General features: G+C 45.1%; 1 protein-coding gene across 7 annotated transcripts in view; it reads right to left on the bottom strand.

Annotated features, from left to right (window-relative positions):
* ZC3H6 (zinc finger CCCH-type containing 6) overlaps positions 1–22,742 on the bottom strand; it is a 39,036-nt gene that overhangs the window by 5,936 nt on the left and 10,358 nt on the right. For 5 of the 7 annotated variants that reach the window (XM_083167340.1, XM_083167338.1, XM_083167342.1 and 2 more), the window contains exons 2-9: positions 20,190–20,379; positions 17,769–17,903; positions 16,998–17,051; positions 12,489–12,705; positions 11,113–11,252; positions 5,672–5,788; positions 1,626–1,737; positions 552–661 (exon numbers count right to left, since the gene is read on the bottom strand). In XM_083167340.1, the coding sequence (XP_083023466.1) occupies positions 552–661; positions 1,626–1,737; positions 5,672–5,788; positions 11,113–11,252; positions 12,489–12,705; positions 16,998–17,051; positions 17,769–17,903; positions 20,190–20,379 (1,075 nt within the window). The remainder of the gene's footprint in view (positions 1–551; positions 662–1,625; positions 1,738–5,671; positions 5,789–11,112; positions 11,253–12,488; positions 12,706–16,997; positions 17,052–17,768; positions 17,904–20,189; positions 20,380–22,742) is intronic. The other 2 variants (XM_083167339.1, XM_083167337.1) reach the window with 1 other exon arrangement.

The following is a 22,742-nucleotide window of genomic DNA, read 5'->3' as shown; positions in this document are numbered from 1 at the left end:
CTGGAAGAGAATCTTCCAGCAGCCTATCTCAGAGGGACCCTCCGGCCCCTCTGCATCATTGTTCCCGCAAACACTGCTGATGGGGAAATGTAAATTAAGCAGCCTCACAGTGTAGCGGGACAACATTTGAAATGATACAGGCCCTGTCTGCCCACCTTAATGCCATATACACCACTACAACCTAATCCTGTGAATCTAGAGATTGGATCAAAATCCCAGGAACGCACCAATCCTGTGATTGGCCTCCTTGCATTGTTGGCTTGCCCCCACAAACAATTCCTGGGACCTATGAAAAGCGGTAAGCTTACGCACACGCAGGAGGCAGACATATTGTGGGCTGGACCAAGATTTGGTGAGAATGCAGGTGACTTATCACTACCGGCCGTGATCAGCGCACATGAAGAAGACCACCCATAAGCACAACTGTAAGTGATTAGGAGGCCGACCACCGATCCCAGGTCTATTCTGGTCCCTGTTCCGTGGCACATTCCCCCTTCCTGATAGGCTGGAAGTCCTCTCTGTGCTCACACTGGCCCATACATTCACAGTACCTTGTGCAGTAACTCCCTGCTGTCATCATTAAGAGGCTTGTGAGAAAACTTGCAGTTGTCGCCTTGGTAACAATTGGCTCCGGTATGGAAAAATTTACAAGGAAATTCGCGTACAAGGAATAATGTTAAGGGCAAAACAACAAGATGTACCATTGATACATTCAGCAGCCCCCAATAGAGGGGCAATAAGTTAGATGTACTTTAGGGTTAGGGTCATAAAAAATAAATAAAAAAAAAAGACTTACAAATGCTTAACAAAGACCTGCGGCTATTTATTTTGGGGGGGAAAAATGTGAAACACTCATGTTGACCTTTTGATTGTCGACCTTAAGCCATGTCGACCTTTCCTATGTCAACCTAGTGACCATATAAAATTCTTTGAACCCAATATAACCATGTTCCTAACGATTTCATATGACTTGAGCGGTCAATTCCATAAACAAAGAGGGTCTAGCTGACAGATTTTTCTCTGTTTGGTTACCATACGTAATGTCTCTTTCCCCTGACATGAAGGAGACACTTAAGATATAAGTTTCCAGTTGATGACAGTAAGAGAGCTGCAGCATTCCATGGGCAAAAGATCAAAATGGAGAGACGCTAAACCCTGATTCCAGTACAGTCACACTTCTGTGACATCAGCCAGGAAAGGGCCTGACTCACTGCTGTGTACATTTCCTGGTAGCGGAACATGAGTCAGCCAAGAACAGCAGCAAGCAAGTGGCGGAACATCTCAACCTGAGAAATGTCAGAGTACATAACCTCGTAATCTTACCGCAATCTATATAAACACTCATAGCTGTCCACCTGGAGTGAGCAGGACAATGGAACTGGGGGCAACTTCCCAGGAGAGAAGGAACAGGCACTAGATCCTTGATGGCTAACCTTGACGCTCCAGATGTTGTTGAACTACACATCCCGGCATCAGTTTAGCAAAACTGTGGCAGAGCATGCTGGGATGTGTAGTTCAACAACATCTGGAGTGTCAAGGTTAGCCATCGAGGCACTAGATGTTTCACTGACGTGAGGGTATCCCACGATATGTATAAAACTGGTGAATCAGCAGGTAAAGGATATTATGCATGTAGATGCAGTTCTCTCCTCGGGTACAATAACCCTGTATATAAAACTTGCAGATTTCCTTCTTCTTCTCTATTTCAGCATCATGGTCAAATTTACACTGATCTCCCTGAAATACACAAGAAGAAAGTACATATAAGTATGTTTACATAAAGTTTCATACAGGCCATACATTAACAGGGTCACACACAACCATCCCATGGAGTGTGAAAAACAGGAAGCGACTGGTTTGTGAAATGCCAACCAACAACTCAATAGCTTCATCATTATACACAATATCAGATCACCAAATATCCACTTCATCTTCCCTGAACTGCAAAGACTTCTGTCTCAACCTAAACATTTTTCATTGATTCGTTTAATATACAGATGTGTCCACATTCTCCTATTCTCAAATCCTGCCCCATGTATTGCACCACAGACTCTGCTACTCAGCTGCGCCAGTACACTCTACCTAAGCGCCTAGTACAGGATAAGTGACTGATTCAGAGAGTTAGATTTGGGTGAGTTATTTGGTTTCTATGCAAAGTAAATGCTGACTGCTTTATTTTTACACTGCACTATAGATATCAGTTTGAACACACCCCACCCAGATCGAAATCTCTCTGCACATGTTACATCTGCCCCACCTGCATTGCAGCAGAGTTTTGTTTATTTGAGTGGCACAATGGAGATTCTAACAAATACACATACAAGGCAGTTGACACACATCGTCGACAACTTCATGTCCAGCAGGGGGCCGTGTGATGTCACTGAACTATATCATTAATGATGCAAATCGCATAGCGTGTAATGAGCAGGGAGACTAAGTAATTGGAGGAAAAAGTACGATGCACAATCCCTGCACCAGACTTCTCATACCCAGTGGCAGAAAAGGGATCATTGTAGGAAGATACATCTGTAATCCTGTATCTACAGTATCATTTATTTACACCGTCTACCTATAAATTCTTTGCACTTCAACTTGCGCCTATCCTGTGAGGACTTTTCTTTAAACATCATGCGACAGTACAGTATTTGGTTCCATGGGAACTGGCTTGGCATAGATTAGATGCATTGGTAAACAAGGGTGTGATATAATCCTAACACCTCCAAACAGCACAAAGGCCTAGACAACAAATAACCCTCCACCACCGCAAGTCACAGTTAACCTTTCTCCGAACAGTGTTAATTAGTATTCAAGTGAGAAATAAACGACTAGATTGTCGCCTGTTGTGAACTGGAATAAATAATTCCAACAAACAGGAGCATTAAACAGTAGAGCGGGGTTTGGGGGTTATGGGCAGAGGGTATAGTGAAGCCGCAAATACTAAGCATCCCTTGAATATAATAGAAGGAACCTCAGCGAATATCTCCGACTACCTGCTGCGATCCCTCCATTCCCGCATGCAGCCACGTCCCCCATAGGTTTTTTGGGGGGATGCGATGCTGCCAGATTAATTACATCCATCCCGTCTGTATCACCTTTTCAAGTCATAGCTCTGGCTTGTTAACTTTACACATGGGGCAACCTTTCCTCCGTGCTGAGTGACGGGCTTAATCACGATCGCTCAGCACGCATTGCGGTACACACGCGATGCTGTTTGCTGAGCTGGGCTTTGCCGATTGTTTATAGGCAAAGCCCCGCGATCTAGCAGGAAATCCATTAAAAACACTGGCTTTCCCTGCAGGCAGTAGCCCTGCACGGGATCGCGCTTTGCTGTAGGGCATACACACGGAGCGATCAGGGATCCACGTCTAAGCGGATCACGTGCGGTGTGTGCACATGGTGAGATTGACCATTCAATTTTGACTAGTCAAAATCGAATCGGTATCGCATAGACATCGAATGGAGATCGAACATGGTTTCAAACATTCGATCCCAATTTGATGCCGCACCCGTTCAGTTGAAATGGAATAGCGAAATAGACAGTACAGATCTGTACTATATAGTGAAAATGTAATGCGGGAAGAGGAACTGCATGGGTTTTCAAAGATGGCGGGTGCTAGAATGAACACTATGTATAACAAGGTTATTGCACCGTATGTATACACCATTAGAAACGGGACTGAAATCGCACTTTGTGTCGTCACTGGTGTGTTGCTATGGACTTTCTGGCTTATGCTGATTTACTGGGGGTACTGCAGCCTGCACTTAGATATATCAATATGGAACCCCAATACTCAGAGAAGCCTTGACGCATGGCTTGGGGGCTTACCCATGTATTTTCAAATATATGTAACCAAGACCTCTGAATCTACAACCATGTGGTTTTAAATCTTGTTACTGGTATCATTCAGTGTGCTGGGACAAACCATACATTTTTGGAACTTGTGTAATATCTGGGCGCCCAGTTTTTTCATTGTATTACATCGCATAGCATGCAATCTAGTGGCATACAATTCATGCAATGCGATTTTTCATTGCAAAGACCCGATTTTTTTATTGTATAGTCCCCCATGGGTGATTTCATACCCCCATTATCCAACTACGCATGGAGTTGATTTTATATAGTGTGGCGAGCGCAGCCCGAAGCGTGGCGAGCGTAGCGAGCCTCGCGAGGGGACGCAGAATACATGTAAAGTAATCCGCATCCGCTCGCCACGCTTCGGGCTCGCCACACTATATAAAATCAACTCCATGCGTAGTTGGATAGTGGGGGTATGAAATCACCCATGGGGGACTATACAATTAAAAATCGGGTCTTTACAATGAAAAATCGCATCGCATAATTTAAGTAGTGGCATGCAATGAAAAAAATTGGGCGCCCATAGAATACACAAGTACCACATTTTGGTACTTATTTCCTAGCACGGCGCCTGCGATCAAGATTGTATCCATAAAAATTGCGTTGATCGAATCGCATGCAACCAAATCGCATGCGATGCGATCGACGCGATGTTTACATTGGAATCAATGTGAAATGGTCCCTGAGACCCGATTTTACATTGGCCCCTATGTGAACTGGCCCCCAGACCCCAATTTTTATTGTTTCCCAACCCTGATGGGTCAAATGCCCCCCAATTGTTAACGCGACCCCACGATCAACGACAACCCGAAGCGTGGCGAACGGCGGCGGTACATATCCTCTGACCTTTTCATACCCCCACTATCCACGGCGGCGTGGAACTGATTTTATATAGTGTGGCAAACATAGCGAGCCACCGAGCCCGAAGCGTGGTGAGCCCCGCGAGTGGACGCGCATTACCTCGCCACGCTTCGGGCTCGGTGGCTCACCACACTATATAAGATCAACTCCACGCCGACGTGGATAGTGGGGGTCATGTCAAATACCTATAAGGGTGGGTACACAATGAAAAATCGGGTCCATTGGCCCATTTAACATTGTTCCCTAAACTTACTTGGGATAGGCATATTGATATCTGGTACTTCTTTACTTTCACGGCGCCAGCATGGCGCCGCGCTACTTCCGGGTTACGCTCGCCACAAACTAAGTAAAATAACCGAAGTTAACGCCATGCCAACATGGATAGTTCATACCTCCACTATCCATGTTGGCATGGAGTTGATTTTAATTAGCGTGGCGAGCGTAGCGAGCCACCGAGCCCGCAAGGGGACTCTGACGCGCGCCGCCATGCTGGCGCCGTGAAAGTAAAGAAGTACCTGATATCCTTACAAAAAAATAAGGATCATATATGGTTTGAGATAACATGTTTAAAAAAGGGGCAGACTAGATGGGCCAAGTGGTTCTTATCTGCCATCAAATTCTATGTTTCCCTATGTAAAATCGCGTCCATCGCATCAGTCGCATCACATGCCTTAACTTAAGGCATGCGATGGATGCGATTTTTTATTTGTCGGGTTAAAGGCTAAAAATAGCCTTGAAATTGCGTCGGTCGCATACCTTAAGTTAAGGTATGTGATCATCTGCGACGGGCGCCGTGCTAGGAAATAAGTACCCACATTTTTTTCTATCAACCTCATATCAGATCAGACTCAGGAATAACCCAGATGCACAACCCTTTCACACTGAGCCAGGACCCACGTCCAGCGAGCTTGCCTCAGACCGCATCCCCTATTAATGTAATAAGCTCCACATTACCTTTATACAACGTCTCTCCAGAAAGTACTTGCAGATGTGCTTCCCTTTGCGTTCAACAGTGTGCTGGCTAATGAACTCTTGACTCATTGTCACCCATTTCTTCATGGACTTATTATCCTATAAGAAAAAGAACATGTTGTAATTATCACAATACTGGCGCAGCATAGATTACCACACATAGACAATCTACAACTGATGCTCCCATTTTAAAAATGCATGGGAAGAGCTGTTTCAGTGACAACGGGCTGTGTTTTAAATGCAACTAATGTGCGACGATAATGCTGCTGCCGCTTTGAAACAGGGGCATTAAAAAATCCAGTATCTGCGTACACACTTGCAGCGCTGGTCGCAGATAATAATCTCGCCATCTGCGTAGCCCTACGGTTACTTTTATGCTTCTAGCACAGTCTGGTCTGTATCTCAGCACTTAGATACAGGCCAGAGTGTGCTTGAAGCAAAACACAAAAGATAGCGACACCCCAAGCAGGAAAGATGAACTGTACGGGTTCTGTAAGGTGCAGGGTGCTAGAATGAACATGTTTTACCCTCAGGAACATTGGGGCAGATGTATTCAGCGTGGTATACAGCACCAGCCAATCAGCTCCTAGCTGTTGTTTTTCAAACACAGCTGATTGGCTGGTGCGCTATCACCTTTCCCTTCATCACTGTGTCCAACATCATTCTCTGATATTGCCACATATTAACCGTTTTTGCATGGTTTCGGATTGTGTCACAATTACCGGCCTTTTGAAACAGTCAGGGTCATTATTAATTAGAAAGCCTCTTGGTCCAATCTAGACCTGTCTTGTTGTAAGGCGAAATAGAACCTTGCTCTGATTATTCTGTACAAGCTGTAAATGATGGACCAGACCGGCAGAGTTTTGCATGACTCACTCAATGAATCAATACTTTATTTGCTGTTGTGGAGTTCGGGTTTTTATTTATTACTATTATTTAGCCCATCTCAGTGTAATTTACGGCTATTCCTATGCACCCAGTGACATCTGAATCCATCTTTTTCCCATTTAAGATTTAGGCAGATATAGAGCAGTTGCGCGTTACTAGCACAGCTCCTGTTTGCACGGCTTATATCTGGATACACAGAGTGGAAGCTCCTCAATTCACTCTATTGGGCCATCCCTGGTGCATGTAAGGGAGGGGTTCATGTAAACCTAGATACATTCCCCTAGCACATTGTAATGGACCAGTGAGAGAGACATAGTACATGATACATGAAAATAGACATACAAAGATCTCAGTTACATACACTGCACATATATGGTAAGCTACCAGCCATGGCGAGGCGTCTCTGCTCTGGTTCTATGCTACATAATAACAGCACCTACTGGGGTCATGTACCTCAGGGTATAGTGTTCCTTCTAGGAACTGTAGCGGGCAGGGCGCTGCTGAACGGGGGCAGCATAAGGGGGGCGGTATTATATTTATACCAGCGCCAGTAGTCAGGGTACGCGTGGGTACTTGTTTCCTAGCACGGCACCCATCAGGTCCCATCGCATACCTTAACTTAAGGTATGCGATGGGACCCGACGTGACCCGAAGGTTTCCCGACAAATGTAAAATCGGGTCCATCGCATGCCATTATAATGGCATGCGATGCGACCGACCCGATTTTACATTGTAAGCATTGTATGTAATGTTAATATCCTATGTAAAATCGGGTCCATTGTATGCCATTATAATGGCATACAATGGGACCAATGCGATGGACCCGATTTTACATAGGAACCAATGTTTAATGGCCCCCCCATAACCAATTTTTGATTGTATACCCACCCTGATGGGTAATTTCTATGTCAAATCCCCCCCCCCCCCCCCCATTGTTAACGCCACCCCACGATGAACGCCAACCCAAAGCATGGCGAGGGGCGGCGGTGCGCGTCCTCTGACCTTTTCATACCCCCACTATCCACGTCGGCGTGGAGTTGATTATATATAGTGTGGCGAGCGCAACGAGCCACCGACGCTTAATATATCTGAAGTAATGCGCATCCGCTCGCCACGCTTCGGGCTCGGTGGCTCGCTGCACTCGCCACACTATTTACAATCAACTCCACGCCGGCGTGGATAGTGGGGGTATGAAAAGGTCGGAGTACGCGTACCGCCTCCCCTCGCAGGCTCGCTGCGCTCGCCACGCTTCGGGTTCACGTTGATCGTGGCGTTAACAATGGGGGGGGGGCATACAATGAAAAATGGGGTCTGGGGGCATTTAACATTGGGGCCAATGTTAAATCGGGTCTCAGGGACCATTTAACATTGGCTCCAATGTAAAAAAATGGGTTGGTCAGGTCAATCGCATTGCATGCAATTTGGTAGCATGCGATGCGATTGACCCGATTTTTGCAACCCGATTGCATACAATTAAAATCAGTGGCACAGTCCTAGGAAACAAGTACCTACCCGTGCATTATATTTATGCCAGCGCCGGTAGTCAGGGTACCCGTGCATTGTATTTATGCCAGCGCCGGTAGTCAGGGTACCAGTGCATTGTATTTATGCTAGCGCCGGTAGTCAGGGTACCAGTGCATTGTATTTATGCTAGCGCCGGTAGTCAGGGTACCCGTGCATTGTATTTATGCCAGCGCCGGTAGTCATGGTACCCGTGCATTGGATTTATGCCAGCGCCGGTAGTCAGGGTACCCGTGCATTGTATTTATGCCAGCGCCGGTAGTCAGGGTACCCGTGCATTGTATTTATGCCAGCGCCAGTAGTCAGGGTACCCGTGCATTGTATTTATGCCAGCGCCGGTAGTCAGGGTACCCGTGCATTGTATTTATGCCAGCGCCGGTAGTCAGGGTACCCGTGCATTATATATATGCCAGCGCCGGTAGTCAGGGTACCCGTGCATTGTATTTATGCCAGCGCCGGTAGTCAGGGTACCGCTACATTATATTTATGCCAGCGCCGGTAGTCAGGGTACCCGTGCATTATATTTATGCCAGCGCCGGTAGTCAGGGTACCCGTGAATTATATTTATGCCAGCGCCGGTAGTCAGGGTACCCGTGAATTATATTTATGCCAGCGCCGGTAGTCAGGGTACCCGTGAATTATATTTATGCCAGCGCCGGTAGTCAGGGTACCCGTGCATTTTATTTATGCCAGAGCCGGTGGTCAGGGTACCCGTGCATTATATTTATGCCAGCGCCGGTAGTCAGGGTACCCGTGCATTATATTTATGCCAGAGCCGGTAGTCAGGGTACCCGTGCATTATATTTAGCCAGCTCCGGTAGTCAGGGTACCCGTGCATTATATTTATGCCAGCTCTGGTAGTCAGGGTACCCGTGCATTATACTTATGCCAGCTCTGGTAGTCAGGGTACCCGTTCATTATATTTATGCCAGCACCGGTAGTCAGGGTACCCGTGCATTATATTTATGCCAGCACCGGTAGTCAGGGTACCTGTGCATTATATTTATGCCAGCACCGGTAGTCAGGGTACCCGTGCATTATATTTATGCCAGCACCGGTAGTCAGGGTACCCGTGCATTATGTTTATGCCAGCGCTGGTAGTCAGGGTACCTGTGCATTATATTTATGCCAGAGCCGGTAGTCAGGGTACCCGTGCATTATATTTAGCCAGCTCCGGTAGTCAGGGTACCCGTGCATTATACTTATGCCAGCTCTGGTAGTCAGGGTACCCGTGCATTATACTTATGCCAGCTCTGGTAGTCAGGGTACCCGTTCATTATATTTATGCCAGCACCGGTAGTCAGGGTACCCGTGCATTATATTTATGCCAGCACCGGTAGTCAGGGTACCCGTGCATTATACTTATGCCAGCTCTGGTAGTCAGGGTACCCGTGCATTATATTTATGCCAGAGCCGGTAGTCAGGGTACCCGTGCATTATACTTATGCCAGCTCTGGTAGTCAGGGTACCCGTTCATTATATTTATGCCAGCACCGGTAGTCAGGGTACCCGTGCATTATATTTATGCCAGCTCTGGTAGTCAGGGTACCCGTGCATTATACTTATGCCAGCTCTGGTAGTCAGGGTACCCGTGCATTATATTTATGCCAGAGCCGGTAGTCAGGGTACCCGTGCATTATATTTAGCCAGCTCCGGTAGTCAGGGTACCCGTGCATTATACTTATGCCAGCTCTGGTAGTCAGGGTACCCGTGCATTATACTTATGCCAGCTCTGGTAGTCAGGGTACCCGTTCATTATATTTATGCCAGCACCGGTAGTCAGGGTACCCGTGCATTATATTTATGCCAGCACCGGTAGTCAGGGTACCTGTGCATTATATTTATGCCAGCACCGGTAGTCAGGGTACCCGTGCATTATATTTATGCCAGCACCGGTAGTCAGGGTACCCGTGCATTATGTTTATGCCAGCGCCGGTAGTCAGGGTACCCGTGCATTATATTTATGCCAGCACCGGTAGTCAGGGTACCCGTGCATTATGTTTATGCCAGCGCTGGTAGTCAGGGTACCTGTGCATTATATTTATGCCAGCACCGGTAGTCAGGGTACCCGTGCATTATATTTATGCCAGCACCGGTAGTCAGGGTACCCGTGCATTATGTTTATGCCAGCGCCGGTAGTCAGGGTACCCGTGCATTATATTTATGCCAGCACCGGTAGTCAGGGTACCCGTGCATTATGTTTATGCCAGCGCTGGTAGTCAGGGTACCCGTTCATTATATTTATGCCAGCACCGGTAGTCAGGGTACCCGTGCATTATATTTATGCCAGCACCGGTAGTCAGGGTACCTGTGCATTATATTTATGCCAGCTCCGGTAGTCAGGGTACCCGTGCATTATATTTATGCCAGCACCGGTAGTCAGGGTACCCGTGCATTATGTTTATGCCAGCGCCGGTAGTCAGGGTACCCGTGCATTATATTTATGCCAGCACCGGTAGTCAGGGTACCCGTGCATTATGTTTATGCCAGCGCCGGTAGTCAGGGTACCCGTGCATTATATTTATGCCAGCTCCGGTAGTCAGGGTACCCGTGCATTATATTTATGCCAGCGCTGGTAGTCAGGTTACCCGTGCATTATATTTATGGTGCATTAACATGCATATTTAGTGTAAAAAAAAAGTCTCTTGTGGAACGCTTGGTTGGATAAGTTGCTAAGTCCACAGCGTTTGAAGTGGAGATATATGAATAGTTGTTCTGTAAGTGGACAAATCCGCAGGGGCGCAGCACATAGAGTAGCACTATAACACAGGCCCAGAATAATGGTGTGTTTATGCAAATCTGCTCCATGCAGCCCCAAAACTACTACAGAACAGGGGCAAATGCATGAAAATGACCAACCAGGCACATATTCCGCAGCTAGACATAGGTGAGCCTGTGGAATATACACCACGCTTCTGTGCATTATTTGAACGATTTATGCCCATTTTCCCAAAATATCTGCAACACATCTTCTGACAGCAACTATGTGTAACATCATCACTTTTAGTGCTCACCTCTTGGAAACCATCTTGAAAATAAGGGTTTGGGCCTTTATGTGACCCTCGTCCTCTGCCTCGCTCTTTACGCATGGCGCCCTTCTTCTGCGGACCAGTTCCTCGCCCATAGAAATACCCTTTCTGTTGTGGATCAGCACCTAGGAGAGGAGAGGACATTACTGATTAGGGAGACTATTGTATAGGTATCTTCTCTGGAACGGACCATACGAGGCTTCCCAGCCCTTTTAGCTGAGAGGATCTGGTCAAATGACTAACTACCAAATGTACTGGTGCCATTATGAGTCCGGGTAGTGACAGGTAGTCAGCAATGCCGGTGACCATGCTCTGTGTACAGCAGAAGTGTGGTATGAGCTCTGGGCACCAATAGCAGGGTGGGTGCTAAATGCTATTGGCGCATGCAGTGCTACTGAGCAGCACTTTCACAGTTAAATAATCTCATCAGTTAATGCCCTATACTCTAACACGGTGAGGAGAAGGGTGTGTATGGTACAGGGACAGAGACTGGAGCATGACGGACCACCCCATACCAATATTACGGTTCCTGCGTATATGTCACTGTAGCAGGCGGTGGAGGGGCTAGTTAGCTCTGCTTATGATGGAGCAGGATTCAGCTTATCATTATGAGTTTTAGTGCATCGCTGGGAAATGACAGAAGAGCAGAGCGGTCCCTTGTTGGTGTCTTTAAACGATAGGGATGTTTTGTAGGTGAAAATTCATGCCCTATGTTTTAAACTAGGAATGGCAATCGACCATCGATGATTCAAAATCGTCGATGGTTTATGGCCCATGTTGAATACTTTTGCCATCAATCAGATGGTTTCCCTACATCGATTGCACAACAAAAACGATGTTTTGCTTTATTATATATTTTTAAAATATGCCGCGCGACTGAGCATAGCTCTGCCCCCTGACACCGTGAAGCCCCGCCCATGTGTTTTGATTGTCCCACAGGCCAATCACTCAAACATAATAGATGACCATCGATATGTAAAACTATCGATGGTCACCCATTGCATAGTTTTACACCGTCGATGGCCAGTTGCACTTTTGCCATCGATGGCAACCATCGATAGCAAAGGCACCAATGGCCATCCCTATTTTAAACAGTAGACAGCAAAGTCATCTCTATATTGTATAGTGATCCCTGGGATGCTCTGTGTATTGTATGGCGGTCACTAAGATGCTTTCTGTGTTGTGCAGCAGTAACCAGTTTGGTCTCTGTGTTGTGAAATGCGCTAGCTCCAGGCACCATGGGATACCTCTATGCTACACAGCTTTCTACAGTCACCAGCAAAGAGCTATCATGCATGAAGCACTGGTACAGTCTGCTCCTGGATGTACAGAACTCTGTACGCTCTCCTTGCTGAGGTTACCTGGCATTCTCATGCACGGCTTCTTATAAGGAGGTTCGGATGTATCAGAGTTTTCCTTGGCCTGCCTGTAGTGCTTCAGCTGTTCCACAAAATCCTCTTGTTCCTCCTCATTGTAGTTGTCATCGCTGTAATTGCTGTAGTCATCATAGTCCATGGGATTCTTCTTGCCATGCAGAGATTTGGGGGAGGCCATGTAATTTCCATGTGTGTGCCCATACTGTCAGAAAGGAGGATTTAATACGGGTTAATCTATGTAAAATAATTGGGAATAGCCCTTGGAATAAAGGATTTAAAGCTTTATTTGCAAAGAACAGTATCGACATTGAAATACAGAATTGCCTCTTGGGTATGGAGGACACCAGTTCACCCTTTCCGAGTGTTAAGCACCATCCCTTGTACCAGCCCAATATAGCTTCAATCAGAAAGAAACACAATCTTCTCCCATTACATTAGAATGGTATACGTTCGTAAGGTCAACATGCATTGTGTCGACAACTGAATGTCGACGTGGCTTAGTTCGACACATTGAATAGGTCGACATGCCTAAGCTCGACAGGGTTCAAAGGTCGACACAAGCATTAGGTTGATAATCGCTAAATTCACGGTCAAAGGGTCGACATGAGTTTTCAATGGTTTTTTTTTTTTGAGCCGACATGTGCCGACAGGCAGTATTTAATGCCCCACCATCCACTAAGGCAGTGGTCGCCAACCTTAATTGGGGTGTCAGCTACTCAAGAGAAATTAAACTCCTGAAGAGCCGCTAAAATAAAAAAAAATCTGGTAGTTTCTCAAGTGGTATCTGACCAACTTCCAGCCTTTGGCCCACCATGTTGATCTGACCACCGCCTGCAGCGTGGAGGCTAGTCTGTGGATCCCTGCTCCATCCCACAGTAATCCCCATTTACCTTCCAGCTTACCTCCACTGTAGAGTGTCAGCTGTGCTTCTGTCTCCCACTTGTGGTGTTAATATTTGTGGGTCTATGAAGCAGCCACCTGTCTGTTCTAGGACACTGCCACTGGATCACTTCCTCTTAACTGTCTCTGCAGTACTGAAGGTAGGTGAGCTACCCAAATTATGTCTGTGAGCTACAGGTTGGAGACCGCTGCACTAGGGCGTGAAGAGAGAATAGAATAGTGTGCCGAGTGTGCCCGAAGCATGGCGAGAGCAGCAAGTCATGCCAATGGACGCGGTACACTTTGACGGCATTCGGGACAAACAAATGTGAAAAACCACAAAGACTGTCGACCTAGCCATTATCGACCTAATGCTTGAGTTGACCTTACAACTATTATCAACCTTAGGCATGTCGACCTATTTCATGTGTCGACTCAATGACCCATACCCATTAGGATTATAAGTTATTGTTATACCTACCACCAGGATTTCTCATGTGCCACTCCCAACGCCTAGACTCTGGTGGCTCATCCAGCCTCCCAGCCCTTACAACTCATTGTAAGAGTCTCCTATATGACCACTATTGAATTATACAGTGTGGCAGCATGGTTTATCCTACCTACCATGATCCAGAACGACCCTTATTGAGTTCCTCAGATACAGGGGCAACTACTACTATCACAAATCTCAGGTTAATGCCACGTCTCTTTAAAGGGGTGTACTCACGCTCCGATTTTGACCGGTTTTTGATTCGATTTTGCTTATAGAAGCCAAATCGAATCGAAATCTAATGGTTTTTAAGATGCTTTCGATTTGCATTCGATTCGATGCGCGCTCCCGTTTTTCTCTATATCAAAAAGAAAAATAGACACTGCAGGCAAGGAAATATCGAATTCGATCCAGTAAATCGAATGTGTATACTGTGCCTTGAATATAAATCGAATTCGATATCGAATGTGAAATTGAATGTAAAAACAAAGGCAAAATCGAAAGGGGGTGGAATAGGGGAAATCGAAAGCAAATCGAATAGACAGTGTGTACACACCTTTAGACATTAAAAGCTCAGCTCATTTGGATTTCACACAATACTCTACAAAACGTTAATTCATCACTCATTCTTCCCAGCTTTGTCTATGGCAATTCCCTTCTTACCAGTCTCGTCAAAACCAGACTTTACACCCTACAATCTATATATCAGGATGCTACTGATAGACTATATGCTCTTGCAAAACACCCTTCTACTGCTGCTCACAGGCTTCTATACCGGCTGGTTCTCTCTTACAGATTCCAATAAAAAATACTTCTGCTAATATACAAAAACAGTCAGTATCACCCAACTCTATTCTTCTCCCACCCCTGAGCGTCTCATCTGCACTAACAGCACCTGCTTCCAATCTAAAGTTACGGGACTCTAGCCGCATCTATGGAACAACCTCCCTCATACAACCAAACTTTCCTGAACCCTACAAATAGAAACATAGAATTTGACGGCAGATAAGAACCATTTGGCCCATCTAGTCTGCCCCTTTTTTACCCTTCATGTAATCTCAACCCTTTTTAATCCTTATTTCTTTGTACGGATATTCATATGCCTGTCCCAAGCATGTTTAAATTGTACTACTGTCTTAGCCTCTACCACCTCTGATGGGAGGCTATTCCACTTATCCACTACCCTTTCTGTGAAGTAATTCTTTCTAACATTTCCCCTGAGCCTACCTCCCTCCAGTTTCAGTGCATATCATCGTGTTCTATTACCGTACTTCTTTTCCTTTGAAGAAAATTTCCCTCCTGTACTATGTTAAAACCCTTGATATATTTGAAGATTGAAGATGTCCCCCCTTTCCCTTCTCTGCTCCAAACTATACATGTTAAGATCTTTTAGTCTTTCCTGGTACGTTTTGTGATCTAGGCAATGCACCATTTGAGTTGCCCTTCTTTGTACACTCTCGAGGGTATTTATATCCTTCTGAAGATATGGTCTCCAGAACTGGACACAGTATTCCAGATGAGGCTGTACCAATGACCTATAAAATAGTCCCTAAAAACTCAACTTTCTAGGAATGCTTAGCAAATTCATACAATCTCAAAGGCCATTGGTTCCGAACTAAATTACACACATGGGTGCCACAGATTGGTGGTCCAAAACAAAATCAAAATACGGATACCGCTTTCCCATCGCAAAATGCAGGGTCGCACCGGGACTTTGAACCGGTTCAGTCCCGGTGGGACAATGCATTTTGCCCTCTTCAGGCCCTTCAGCGACCCGGCAATATTGCTATTGCTCGTTCATTGACATCAATGGTGGGTGGGGCTGAGCGTCATCAGGGGTGGGGGAGGAGGCAGCGCTTGGAGCTGACATTGCTCCAAGCAAGACACCACCATCAGTGTGAACGGGAACAGAGTCACTTGACCAGGTTAACCCGTTCACACTGCACATTAACCCAGCAATGAACCCACTAAGAACCCTGCTTTTTTACTGGTTCGTTGTTGAAGTCTTTTCCCCGTGTCGCACTGGCAACAAACCGAGATGAACCTGGAAATTAGGTGCGATCTGAAAGGGGTATTATTGTCCTTGTGATGGGCAAAACTAGTGCTGGTGGTTGCCAATAATAAAACACATGGACAGAAGCACAGCCCTTTCCACCACCACAGAACTGAACCTAAGGAAGAGAGGTATGCCAAGTTTACGGAATTTATAAATTTTTGATAAATTTCATGGTAAAAAAATCTTAGCCTAGGGGTGTCAGAAAATAAATGAGGATACTCTAAAGGCCCCCATACACTAGGGCGACTTGTCCTTAGGACAAGTCGCCCCCGACTTCCCCCTGAGCTTCCCCGGCTGCTCCCCGGGGGAGCTTGATTAGATTGGCACTTGATGTGCCATTTTTTACATGTGATAAATCGTCTCGATTTATCACATGTAAAAAACCCGGGGAGCAGGGGGGGGGGGCTACAGAGGTGGGAGCAGGGGGGCTGGGGACGCTGCGGGGACAGCGTCTGTGTCCCCCGCTGCTGGGGACGCTGCGGGGACAGCGTCTGTGTCCCCCGCTGCTGGTAACGCTGCGGGGACAGCGTCTGTGTCCCCCGCTGCTGGTAACGCTGCGGGGACAGCGTCTGTGTCCCCCGCTGCGGGGGACACAGGCGGCATAGAGCCGGGCAGGGGGAGCCGGCGGGAGCTGTCAGTGCTAGAAAAAAAAAGGCACCGTGAATCAAGAAAGTTTGGGAACCGCCGCATTAGGCTGATCCACTTCATTGCCGCTCCACTACTGGCATTGCAGCATATAGCCCCACTTTTCCCTATTGCTGAACAGTAACCTCATGTATCCAACTCCTAATTCTCTATGTAAGATATTAATCAGGGCCCTTTAATACCCAGTCTTGTTCTACTCATTTGGTATTGGGAATAAACAATGCACTCTATGCTTGCACTATATAAAACAAATGTTAGTAAGTAATTAGAAAGCATTAAAAAGTGCAAAGGATTATAAAGCAAAAATAAAAAATCACACTGCTACATTTACACTGGGGCAGAGCGCAGGCAGGGAGAACCGCAATGAAGCTGAAATCACATAACTAATGCGGCTGGAGCACACAGGTACCAATATTATACTCACAATAAGATAAGGAACACGAGGTTCCAAATACACTTTGCTGCTGATGTTCAGCTCCTGAGGAAACAGCACACATTGCGGTGAAACACTGAACTTTGTGTTTATACAAAATACAACATTGGCGGAGGGCAGCGTAGCCTGGGGATCTTGGTGCTGTGATCAGGACACTCAGCCTCTGTATTGGACGCAACAAACACGGAACCCTTCACTTCCTGCTGATAGTCTCTTCATACCAACAGAGTGTTTCAGAGACCTTATATTACCCAATTGTGAGTATAATGGGGATGCAGTCAGAATCCCAACAGAAGGCGATTATACAAGGAGCGGGACGTGTCATCGGGGAAAAAGTGGTTAGGGTTTAGGGGGGAGTTAGGGTTACGCTGTGGGCCGCTGGACTTAGGTGTAAGTGGCGGGGTGCTGAGGTTAGGGTCAGGAGGGGGGGTTGTGTGCTAGGGCTTGGGGGGTGGGGTGCTGGGGGAGGGTATGTATACTTACCTGAGTTTCTCTCAATCAGGACACCAGTGTCTGTATTCTGACCGCTGGCATCCTGACCAGCCGTATGTATCCTGTATAATGTATGGTTCTCTGGTATCCTTCATGTATATATTTAGATGTGACCATACATCTGTCCCTGTGCTGAGGTGCACCAATTATTCACCTTCTCTCTTTCCTTTAATAACAACGGTGTGAAAACTTTGTACTTGACAACACAGTTCAATCCACTAACACGTAAACATTTATAATTGATACTTGATAATGTGCTAAAACCTTTACCTGTGAGAAATGAGAGTCGTAGTCCCTGTACATGGGGGGTTTATAAGGGGGGTCCCTATACTTGGGAGGCTCAGCGTCGTCCTCGTCCGAATCGTAGCTGTTATCTGAGCTGTCATCGCTGGCCGGCGAACTATGCTGCAAAACAAGACACCAAAATGTCACCCCGGAGAACAGGAAACAGGACGATGCGAGTTTAAGGTCTTCAATGCAATTGGTCTACGTTCAGAAATCCCAAAGCACAATTTCACTGAGAGATGGTTATGTATTAAACAGGACCCCCTAATACTAGATGTGGGGAGGATTTTTGGTACTCACCATTACATCCATCTCTCTGAATCCATCTGGGGCACAATAATATAAAGCGGAGTATAGAAGGGGGTTGTTTGCCTCTTCCTACTTTACCACTTTACCCTTCTATTACCTCCCCCTTTACAACCAATCAGGCCAAAAGGAGAGATCAATCAATGTGTAAACTATACTCTAATACAGCATGAAATGCAATAGACTGAGAACAAAAAAAACGTGTAATGTCATATGGGTTCGGAGAAATAGATTTAACAATGAGTAACAAAATATTAGCAGCTAGTTGCCTTGCGGTAAGTGTAGGTGTAGCTGGGATCACATGCCCAATGGCATGTGACCCAGGATGACAAGGTCGGTGGAACACCTATTACACTATCCACGCCACCACCAGTTGCCTTTAGTAACCAGGTGGCGAGCGGAGCGAGATGGTCCACACACATGGGAAGTTAGAACAAATACCTGAGGTTGATGTCTCAGAATCAGGCAGCATCCTCAGAGGGGAGAATATTCAGCAATGCCGTAAACCAAATGTGTTTGGACACTAGATGGCAGAACATTCTCCTCCAAGGGAAGGCATGAAGACATGCACTGCCCAGGAGACCATCTGATGGACCAGGATGGAGTTTTGATAAATTAAAAGCCAAAATACTGAACTGTCTTCGTACATCCTTGCTGCAATCACGTCAATCAGCCCCTCTCAGGTCTGCTGCAATCACGCAAATCAGACAAAATGCATCTTAAATGCAATGTGATGCGACTAGAACTCACTATGCAGCACCTTATCTTTGTATAGCGACTGAGTCTCTGAACCGACATACAAAATGCTTCAATGCTCTGTATGCAGACTCAGTCGCACACAGATATACAAGTGTGGCATATCACATTAATCAGCAGAGTCTCCTAGGGGACAATTTACAATTCCCCCCCTAGTGTGTCCTAGTTGCATCACATTGCGGCTAAGACAAATTTTCACACCTAACTTGACAAATTCACATGACGCTCAAAAGGGTTAAGGTGGGAAGTTCAGGTTAGGGGGGTTGGCAGGGGGAAAGTAAGTATACTTATCTGTCCGCTGTCAGGATTCCCTTAATTTGGGACATTGGTATTCTGACTGCCGGCAGCCAACCGCCGGTCAGCCGTATATGTATCCCGTTCAAACAACTTGGTTAAATCCATTCAATTTAACCAAATAATAGTAATTAGAGTATTTTGCGGTACACTAAAATGTCTCTCTTGTGATGTCTATTTTTTCCTGCATGGGACATATTTTTTTAACTAAACACCTGTAAATTTACTATCATTTACTGGAGGGTTATGGCAAAAGTGCTGCATTATGGGGGGGGGGATTCCATTAGTTCAAGGCAAATTCCCTGCAAATCTGCATTGTGAATGACTTTGGCAATTCAATCCCTCACTCCCATTAATTTTTCAGAGTAAATCTGTCCGTATTTGTCCGCATCCCCCTTATTTTAAGATAAAAAATGTTGGGGTTTCCTACAGTACCCATTGGATAACTCCTCTAGCTCCTCCAATGACTTTGCTTCATTATGGCAATAATTACACTTACATTTTGGGATGAAAATTGAATACATGGCCTCAAAGTACCCAAAAATCTAAATATACTTGAAAGCATTTCCGCAAAAAAATAGTTTTTAATCATTTTATTTAAATAAGTAAAAAGTTCCCCCAAATCACATATATCCTACAGCCTTCTGTGGCAATTTACAATCCCCCCCCCCCCCCCCCCCCTAGTGTGTCCTAGTTGCATCACATTGCGGCTAAGACATATTTTCAGCAAAAAATTAAAACAAGACGCCCAATGGAATCAGAAGATTAGATCTACTATAAGTCCTAATGATAACAAATATCCCCCTCATCCTTTGTTCCCAGACCCTCAGCTGCGCCCAGTTAACACATCAAAAGGCAGATGTATTAAGCCTAGTCAAGTGATAAAGTGGAGATAAAGCGATGATAAAGTGGAAGGAGATAACTCCCCAGCCAATCAACTCTTGACTGTCATTTTTCAAACACAGATGATTGGCTGGTGCGTTACCACCTTCCACTCTATCATTTGACCAGGCTTAATACATCTGCCCCCAAGAGACCTAAATAACTCACCTTGTGCTTCACTCGGTGACGCCGTTTCTTCTTTACTTTCACTTTCTTTTTCCGTTTTCTAGACTTCTTATGCACTTTCTCACTTGCGGGCTCCTCCTCTTCCTCCTTAGTCTCCTCCTTTGTTTCCTCCGGCTGCTTCTCTTCCAGCCCAGCATCGTCTATTTCCCCATCTTCCAGCTCACCTTCCTTTCTGTAGAGTGCAGGAGAACATGTTTACATTACACCGCAAATGTGTATATATACATATGTACAGCCACATAATCTATATGACGTTCACATGACTTGTCCTGCACTGCTCACTGGATGTTTGATGCTTTATCTACGGTATAGCCTGTCTACACTCAAACTCCAGTGGGAGTAGCATCTCTATGCAAATAAGTGGGACCCCCGGGGCCGTTGGGCACCCTGGTATCACATGCACTGAAAATGGAAGCGCAACATCAATAAATGGTATATTATTTTCTTAGGCATTTTCTATTGTTAAACCCTGAAAGTTCTCATTTATAAAAAGTCACAAACCACCTTTAGTGGAGTTAACTTTAACCCTTTGAGCGCCGAATGTGCAAAAAATCAGCAAAAAAAAAAAATGCCAACGCCACTCACATTTGTTATATAAATTCAAATAAAAAAATGTTGTGTAGGAAACTAAAAAAAGATTATATTTCCTATATAAAAGTAAACATTACAGGTCATTATGATGAATAAAAATGTTTGCTGCGCAAGTTTCACACCAATTTTGACAATCTCACTTGGCACTCAAAGGGTTAATCAAATATGACCCACATATAAAGTAAGAAGGGGCATAAAGGGGGGGAGGGGTGCCGACTTGTGCCAGTTTCTCTACTAGTAAACCGCTCTACAGATGCATTTTACATAGAGTATGGTGAAAGGTGTAAAATTAGCACCATGTATAAAAGGACAACTTCCGGGCTGAAAACACTACATACAATTTTGTTGTCTAGAGGACATATAGGTTGGAAAATCAGAATCAATGAAGGTTATAAGTAATGTTGCTTTCACGTGTTTGAGTTTTTGTGGTAATAAATTATGTTAAAAAGACAAGATGCCAAGAGCCTGTGTAAACATTGCTGACAAACTTTGCTGTGTGTGTGGTGATGTGACATTTGCCACCCAGAAACGCCAAATGTATCCACTTGTGAAGACAGCCTGCTATCATTATTTTGACATCAAGGTAGGGGTACAGGACAAATCCTGGGCAGCTCATATGTCTTGCGATACACATTCACAGCCTACTAGAGAAATGATGCAGCAAAATGTCACTCAAATCCACTTTCTCGTCTCTCATCTGGACTTTTACCTCACGCCGAGCTACATTCCTCTGCTAAACTCTATTGCTTTAATCACACAACTAGTGTTGGAAATTAAATCTGGTAATATATGGGGGGGGGGGGGGGGGGGTAGGCAATAGGGGGATTAAGGGTTAAGCTGTGGGGTAGAGGGGTTAGGTTTCAGCACTAGCGGGGAAGGAGGCTAGGCTTAACCCTTTGAGCGCCACCATCTCTTTGAGAGATGTACAAAATATCCACTAAAAATGACAGCGTCTCCCACATTTGTTATATACATTCAAATAAAAAATGTGCAAAATAAAAACATTATATTTACTATACAAGGTAACATTACAGGTCACTATGATGAATAAAAATGTTTGCTTGGCAATTTTCACACCTAACTTGACAAATTCACATGACGCTCAAAAGGGTTAAGGTGGGAAGTTCAGGTTAGGGGGGTTGGCAGGGGGAAAGTAAGTATACTTATCTGTCCGCTGTCAGGATTCCCTTAATTTGGGACATTGGTATTCTGACTGCCGGCAGCCAACCACCGGTCAGCCGTATATGTATCCCGTTCAAACAACTTGGTTAAATCCATTCGATTTAACCAAATAATAGTCATTAGAGTATTTTGCGGTACACTAAAATGTCTCTCTTGTGATGTCTATTTTTTCCTGCATGGGACATATTTTTTTAACTAAACACCTGTAAATTCACTATCAATTACTGGAGGGTTATGGCAAAAGTGCTGCATTATGGGGGGGGGGGGGGATTCCATTAGTGCAAGGCAAATTCCCTGCAAATCTGCATTGTGAATGACTTTGGCAATTCAATCCCTCTCTCCCATTAATTTTTCAGAGTAAATCTGTAAGTATTTGTCCGCATCCCACTTATTTTAAGATACAAAATGTTGGGGTCTCCTACAGTACCCATTAGATGACTTGGCTTCATTGGGGCAATAATTACACTTACATTTTGGGATGAAAATTGAATACATGGCCTCAAAGTACCCAAAAATCTAAATATACTTGAAAGCATTTCTGCCAAAAAATAATTAGTTTTTAAGCATTTTATTTAAATAAATAAAAAGTTCCCCCAAATTAACCCCAAATCATGTATATTCTACATTTTTTTTTTGCATTTGTCATTAAATTCCTTTGTAATTATATTAAATGTGTAGGGCTTTTATATTTTTTTCAATGCACAAATCCACCACTTAACACCTTATAAAAGTTTAAGTCCTTTCCTTATGTCCTACAGCCTT

The sequence above is a fragment of the Crinia signifera genome, chromosome 12, assembly GCF_055691185.1.
Source record: "Crinia signifera chromosome 12, ASM5569118v1, whole genome shotgun sequence".
Taxonomy (NCBI): domain Eukaryota; kingdom Metazoa; phylum Chordata; class Amphibia; order Anura; family Myobatrachidae; genus Crinia; species Crinia signifera.
The sequence above is the reverse complement of the archived record's forward strand: the minus strand, read 5'-3'. Positions and strand labels throughout refer to the sequence as shown.